Consider the following 7,817-nt stretch of genomic DNA (forward strand, 5'->3'; position numbering starts at 1 on the left):
GTACGGACAAGATTACTTGAAATATTTATTTGCGATCAGGACGAGATTTTGAAGGTTTCGATTATCCCCGTCGCCTATTACTGAAAATTAGAACTTCACAAAATCCATAACCTGACGCTTCGCATCTTTGCTCTTATTTAACGGTTTGAAATGTTTGAAACTAGCTTTGATGGGCCTGCACTGCAACAGCAGTATCGATAAAAAGTCAGTAATAAATATTAAGCCCGTCTCTCTGTCTAATAGTCCGTCCGTTCGTCAGCTTACATACATTATTAAATAATGTTCTGATTGGACTACTTTTTCCACCATTTCCTACGTAAAACCTTCTTTTGGAAAGACGTTATATGAATAAATAAATGTGTTAAGCAAAGTGAACTACGGAAGTTAGCTTTAAACCGCAGTGTAGTACAATACTTTTAGTTGTTTACGTTTTGGAGGCACAAATTAGTTCGGTCCATTTTCAAACGACTGTTTTAGCGGTTATGTTACGCTTCATAGCTGATTTCGGTGATTTCAAAGAGGGTAGATGTCTGCCAGCTAGGGTTTCATACAAAAACCTTGTTCCTTACTGTTTTAAATATGTTAAATTTTGTGTTAACTTTAAAGGAAGATGCAGCCGAAACATATCAAATAGTTGTGGAAGAGTAACTGAAGAATTATAATATCGTTCTCGATTTCATTATATTTGCAATTTTTATACTGAAAATCACACCACTAGCTAATTGACAACGACATGTCATGTAGGGATTTGTGTGCGAAGTAATCGAAATTTTTTTTGGAAAATTTACAAAAAAATTCCCGTTTCGACGCTGCTTACCAAAAGTTTTACGTCCATGAAAATCGCTGCATATTTCAAAGTGATATCCCAGCAGAAAAAGTTCACAATTTACAACGAATCAATGTTGTGTTGTTAACATAGTTGTAATGATTTTTTATTAAATGTGGGATATCAAAAGCAATATACTATCTCCCATAACAAAACTCTTCAATACCAATTTTACTGTAAGACACACACACGTTCGTATATTTTTATTTGGTGTTTGGTTTTAAGCGCAAAAGACCTTCGCCCGTAATCATTCCGAACAGCACTTCAAAACCGATAAATGGGTTTCGAGTTCAAATCATTTGGCAAAGTTCTCGTAACCTTTGAGAAGCCAATTTCTTTCTTTACTCAGTTTCTACCATCTTCCTTTGGGGTTCTCACCTACAATATAATTGAAATGAAATTCAAGGCCAAGTAGGGGAAATTACTTCAATTAGAGTAGTTAAAATTAACACAAAATTTTTACTATCAACGAACCATACTACGATTAAGATTTATTATCCTCTAACATTAATTCGATTTCAAAGAAGAAGAAGATTTACAAGTCGCAATAAAATTTGTCGATTAGTCTCAATAACAAAAACTAGCCCCTGAAAGGAACTGCAATGCTATTAGTAAAACACTAAGCGTTGCCAAAAACGTAAGCTAATCTGCTTCAATCTTTCAAGTCATTACCACATTACATAGCCACAGACGAGAGAAGAAAAGGAGTATGTAAAGAACTTATAAATAAAAAATTTTTTCTCACTTCACACATTCACTGTAGAAAAAGGCGATTGTTTACGAGCCGTTTGAGGAAGAACAAAAAAAATAAAACATCTTTAGGTAAGTATGACTTTAACGTTAGAGAAAACAAGATGTGTTCTTTTTTTTTCTTTCTTTTTTTTTTTTTACTCTAAGTTTCCTTTAGCGGCCATGATTACTCACATAAACTGATTTTTTGATCTAGCACAGCGTCTCTAAACAACATAGTTTTATCGTTTTAGACTTTCCTAATCTATTAAAACAGGAACCAGTCCTTTTATTTTATCTTATTACTGTTGTTGTTGTTGTTTGTTTCTTTTTTTTTTTTTGTGTGTTGTTTTTTAACCCAACATTCACTCTATGTTATCAACTCAGTCATCAAAGCATTATAGTTATGTCTGTATATATCTTTGTAAGTGTATCTGTGTTTTTGTACATTCTCTCTTTGTGTTAGTGGTTAAAGATTAATTTGTTTCGAGTTATCTTTGCATCGTTTTGCACTATAATCAAATGATTTCTCTTAATTTTGTTTTTTCTTTCTTTTCCTTTTTGTTTGTTTTTCTCGTTTAATTTCCAAAAGACTCGGCTTAATTTAAGGAGCAAAAGACTTTTTGAGATTTAGTGAAATTTTATACTAAATATGCCTGAACGTGTGGTCCTTGTTGTTGCCCAGGTGTAATAGTGTTGTTACTAGTGGAAGATGTAGAGGTCACTGCAGTTGTTGTCATCACTGGCTGTTGTTGATGCTGTGCAGTGACATTAGCGGTTACTGCGTGATGATCACGTTGTTTTTGATTTTGTTGCGCCCGCCAAGTTTGTGATATATTTGGATGTTGCTGTTGTTGTTGCTGTTGCTGCTGCTGCTGTTGTTGTTGTGAATGTACACTGCGATGCAGGCTATTCATACCTGCCTGATGCAATGATGGTGAAGGTGGAGCCGATGGCATCATCAGCATTTGCTCATTATCCAACGTCGAATAATCGGAATCGATGCTGGAATATATATGCTCGGAGGGGGGGCGATGCGTATACCCCGCTCCAGCGTGATGATAATACTGGGGTGCAACTTGGGCTTGAGCAGCAGCATTAGGATGTAAATGTATACCTGCTGTTTGTGTAATGGTATGATGCAAACCGTTACCAACGGGCTCTATTCGACGTTGTGGTCGAGGTGAAGGCGTTGCTGTAGTAGCTGAAGAATAATTTTGCTCACCTTCCCCTTCTGGGCAATAGGCCGGTGGCGGTGCTGGCCTATACAATATGCCTGGACTAGCTGGCTGCTTAATACGTTCATGATTATGATCCAAAGTATAATTATTACCACTACGATAATCCACTGGCAAAGCATATCGCAATTTTTCCCAAAAATGACGATCATTTCTTCTAATCCGGTGCACAGCTGAGGTCTTTAAATAAGGCAATAACTCAATATCATTTTCAGCCTCAAAGAGAGCTTCTGCTTCTTCAACAACAACCAACTTGTGAGGACGGCCACGTAATGCATCGTGCACAGCTCGCCGTAGATCGCATCGCGACCATTCCGTTTGTAGGAAATTTCTTGTCAGTAGTATAACAATGCGTCTGGATACTCGAGATGCTTCTAATATTTGATAATGTGTGGCATCGTGAGCTAAATCTCTATGTTGCAGGCAAATGCGTAATGGTGGCCGTCCAGTTTCTAATTCAGCAACCAAATATTGACCGACATATTCGGAGTCTTTAGGCGAATGCAACAAAACAGCATCATAAAGTTTCTCAGACTCTTCACAGCGTGGCCCAAAGACACGCACACCATAATGGGCAAAGAGCCAAATTCGTAACGATTCACGAAACACGAATATGATGATGACAACAATAAGCAAGAATACTAATGCTAAGGCGGCAGCCAACAAGGGAATGTATGTTTTTGGTATGCCGTGTTGCAGCATAGAACCGCCTGCATAATAATCGCTGCACGCTGCTGTAGCATTAAAATCCAGTTCACGTTTTCTTGCTAAACCACTACGATCTCCATCACCATCACCATCGCCACCGCCACCACCGCCTCCGCTAGTGCTACCACCATTTACGCCACTTGATGGCGATGAATCATCCATGCAATATATATCCTGAGAGTCTTGCACTATTAGAGCGTTGTCAGCAACATACGAGGTCAATTCTTGCAAAAACTTGCAGCGACAACTCCAATGATTACGCCCTAGAGAAACGGTGCGTAGCTGCTTAAATTGCGGCAGCTGCAATTGCCAGACGGGTAATGTCACTAAGCGATTGCCATCAAGTCTTAGCACTTCCAATGAAACTAAAGGAGCCAATGTTGTATTTTCTACAACTGTCAACAGGTTGTTGTGCAAATACAGTTCTTTTAAAGCAGACAAATGCTCAAACTCATAACCTTGCAACGATTTCATGACGTTGTCTTCCAAGTGTAGCACCTGCAACGAGATAAGGCCAGCAAAAGTGCGGTTTTGTATGCTGGCCACTTGACTGCCATTCACAAAAAGTGATTTGAGGTTTTTGCGGCCGATGAATGCATGATTTTTCAACACTGGAAAGTTGTTGCCATCCAAGTACACAACACTGGAGTCCATTGGTACGCGGCGTGGCAATTCCGTGGTTTGCTGGCCACCACAATCGACAACATTCGTAGACCAAATCTGGTCATGATAACATGTACAATTATTGGGGCAAGTCATCTCGCAGTCGCACGCATCAAAATCACAACAATGGCACAAAGCAAAACAATGCGAATCGTACCGACACAGGAAATCCTGTGGTTTCAACAATGTCAATGTACGCACCGGAGCTCCACGGGCATGCGGCATTACACATTCAATATTGGGCAAATCCATAACACGTGGATGCTGACGCGTTGTTAAATTATTAATGCGTTGCAACCAATCCATAGTACAATCGCACTCAAATGGATTTCCACCTAAATAAAATTCAGGCAACGGTTTGGTGGGTGGCACAGGCACAATACGTAATTGCTGCAATTGTAATTTTGTCATAGCATTCGCATATAAATCTACACGAGCTAAATTCACTTTATCCACAAACGAGTTCGGATGCACGGCATTAATTAAATTATTATTAATAAACAACAATTCAATTGTATTGGGAATGGACATGGGACCAATCTCAGTAATACGATTATGGCTGGCGTCTAAGGTTTTCACGCGAATCTCTTCTTGAAGTTTATAGTAATTACCCAAAGCTTCAATGTAATTGCCATGTATATCCAACCATTTCAGATTCGATGGAATGAAGGCATAATCAAACCAAACAAGATGATTTTCTGATAAATTCAACCACAGCAAAGACATCAGCGTTGCAAAGACTCCATTAATGTCCGATAAAAAATTACGATCTAAGCGAATAGCTTCCAGTTCATAATTTTTATCAAACGAACCACGCTCGATGCTTTGAATGCGATTTTTGGCCAAATTCAAGACACTGAGGCGTGGCAAATCAGCGAACATTCCTACGGTAATGTTACCAATTTGGTTATCAATTAAACGTAAGCCGGTTAATTGATGTAAATTTTTAAAGCTGTCATTGTCGAAGGTTCGTATTTGATTTTCGCCCAAATCCAAAGTACGCAACATTGCCAAGTCTTGTAAAGCTCGAGGTACCTCGTTTAATTGATTCGAACTCAAATCCAGCTCCTTAAGATCGGAACAATTCTTGAAAACATTCGCTTCGATGACACTAATGAGATTATTGTTTAATGTCAACTTTGACAAGACGTACAATCCATTAAATAATTTATCATCGAGAGTGTGTAAACGATTTTCGGCCAAATTTAACGTGTGCAAGTTGTAAAGAGGTAGGAATGCATTCTCCTCGATATGGCCAATTGAATTGTTACGTAAGTTGAGATTTTGCAAGAAATAAAGCTCTTTAAAAGTTCTGTAATCAATGCGCGTTAAAGCGTTGTGAGCCAAATTTAACTCAATCAGTCTTATTAAACCGGCAAAAGTAGTGTTGTCAATATGATTGGAGGTTAATTGATTCGCTGAGAGATCCACGACCAAAAGCTGCTCCAAACGATGAAACAAACCCCTGGGCAACTCGTAAAGCTCATTATTTTTCAAATGAATCTCACGTAATTCTTTAGAGCCAGCAAATAAACCTTCTGGCAAAGTTTCCAAATGGTTGTTGCTTAAATTAACAATACGCAGTGACGAGAGGCCGGCCAAAGCTTCGCCGGACAACTCCGAGATGTTATTGTGCTGCAAATTCAGATGTTGGAGCCTACGTAAACGCGATATACCCCATGACTCTGCGATAGCACGCAATTCATTATGACTGGCGTCTAAGATTTGTAACTCACTACCACCATTGCAATTCATATCAGCAAAGCCTAAATTCTCTGCAGCGCGAATACGATTACGCGTTAAATTTAGTGCTTGCAAATTACCTACAGGACAAAGAAATCCAGGCGGTATGGCTCGCAAATTATTATCCGATAAGTCTAATTCGGTTAGCTGTTTAAGACCGATCAATGAATCAGGGAATAGCTCTAATGTTTTGCTAGGGCCCCATTCCGAGTTGTGAGTGTTGACAGTTAACGTTTTCACAGTACTCAAACCCTCAAAGGCATTGTTGGGCAATTGCAGTAGTTTACAAGAAACTAACTTAAGCTCATCTAATGTTTGTAAGCGGGCGAAGGCAGCTTGCGGTAGCTGCGATTCAAATAAATACAAATCACTGCATTTTATCTCCAGTTGACTAGCGCCATCGGCACCTTGTAAATCCAAACTAAGAATACGTTCTATAAGACGTATATTGCAACGCACCGAAGTGGTGCCATTGTATTGCCAGGAACATTGATTGGAATTGGTGATTACAGTGGCGGTGGAGGCTGCAGTTGCTACAACGGAAGTGGCTGTTGTTACTGCAGTTGCTAAAGCGGCTACTTGTACTAGGCTAGTAGTGGTGGTCATAGTGGCCGCCACAACCGCATGATAACCCAATTGTAAGGCAAATATGAAAGCAATACTCAATACTGTTAAATAATAATGTTGCTGTTGTTGATACTGAAGGTGATGGTGATGGGGGTATAGCAATGAATGTTGCAATTTGCTGGCAGCGTTTCTACACATGGTGTAGATCGTGTATCGTAGTTATGTTATTTATTATTTAAAAATTTTATGAAAGGAAATGTATTGTTGACTTTTTGTTGTTGTTGGTTTTATATATATAAATATATATACATATATATATATATATATGTGTATATATATGTATATTATGTGTGCGTAGGGGATAAGCAATCAATTTAAATATTCTTTGCTTCACTAACAAACAGCAACTTTACATTGCTAGTTTAGTCTCGCGTTTTGCTTCTCTACGCACATTATTAGGCGATTTATTTAATAAATAGCATTTTTTTTTCTCTGTACGTTTCTCACAAAAATTCCTCTTATATATACTTTTGAAACTTTTCTTTTCGTTTTTCTTTTTTCTTAGATTTAAAAACAAATTTCTTTTTCCTTATCACCTTACTAAAGGTATAAAAATCGTTTTTCTTTCTTTCCATACAAACTCGAATCGTTTATTGCAACTTTTCTTTTTTATTTTTTTATTTTAATTTTTTTATTTTTTATTTTTTTTTTGGTTTATATGCTGTTAACACTCTTCTTTCACTTTTCACGCAGCACACTTGTATTAGTGGTACATTTTGTTGTTCTTATAGTTGCTGCCGATGTTATTGGCTTATGGTTATTTCAATGAAAGCTAAGGGGGAAAATGAATTTTCTTTTTTCTTCTTTTTCTTTATTTACTGTTGGTTGCACACAGTGACTTTTTACATGTGAAAGAATAAAATCGTTTTAATATTCATTTAGTAGAACAATATATGTAGAAACGAGCGCGCGACTACACACGTCCATTATGTTTGATGCTCGGACTCTAACTAAAATTTTTGGAAAATTTTTACACTAAGGTACACTATGATGATGATGTCTATGTATTGGCTGTGCGTTATAGTTATGTTACACTTCGTGCAATTATTATGCTTTTCTCAATCGTCTAGAGTTTAGTAAACAAACGAGAGCAATGTAAGGCAAAAAAATAAAAAAGAAGCAAACCAGTGGAAAAACATAAAAGATAGAGAGCGAGATTCTTTTTCGAGTCAGATATGAGTGTTTTGCGTAATAGAATGGAATGAATAAATATATAGTTTCTTGAAGCGTTTAAGTTATAAGGAAAAAAACATAATAATTGTGAAGTCACGTCCATAAGTATA

At 37.5% G+C, this 7,817-nt stretch overlaps 1 protein-coding gene across 1 annotated transcript; it reads right to left on the reverse strand.

Moving 5' to 3' along the window:
• Positions 1–1,883: 1,883 nt before the first annotated feature.
• LOC119638221 (toll-like receptor 7) lies at positions 1,884–6,766 on the reverse strand. The gene has a single exon (XM_038034887.1). The coding sequence runs from the start codon at positions 6,670–6,672 to the stop codon at positions 2,197–2,199; it is 4,476 nt and encodes a 1,491-aa protein (XP_037890815.1). The 5' UTR covers positions 6,673–6,766; the 3' UTR covers positions 1,884–2,196.
• Positions 6,767–7,817: the final 1,051 nt, after the last annotated feature.

This window comes from Glossina fuscipes, unplaced genomic scaffold (genome assembly GCF_014805625.2).
Source record: "Glossina fuscipes isolate IAEA_lab_2018 unplaced genomic scaffold, Yale_Gfus_2 86, whole genome shotgun sequence".
Taxonomy (NCBI): domain Eukaryota; kingdom Metazoa; phylum Arthropoda; class Insecta; order Diptera; family Glossinidae; genus Glossina; species Glossina fuscipes.

Coding starts and splice junctions, on each gene's coding strand:
- LOC119638221 (XM_038034887.1), bottom strand. CDS start 6,672: ATGTGTAGAAACGCTGCCAGCAAATTGCAACATTCATTGCTATACCCC.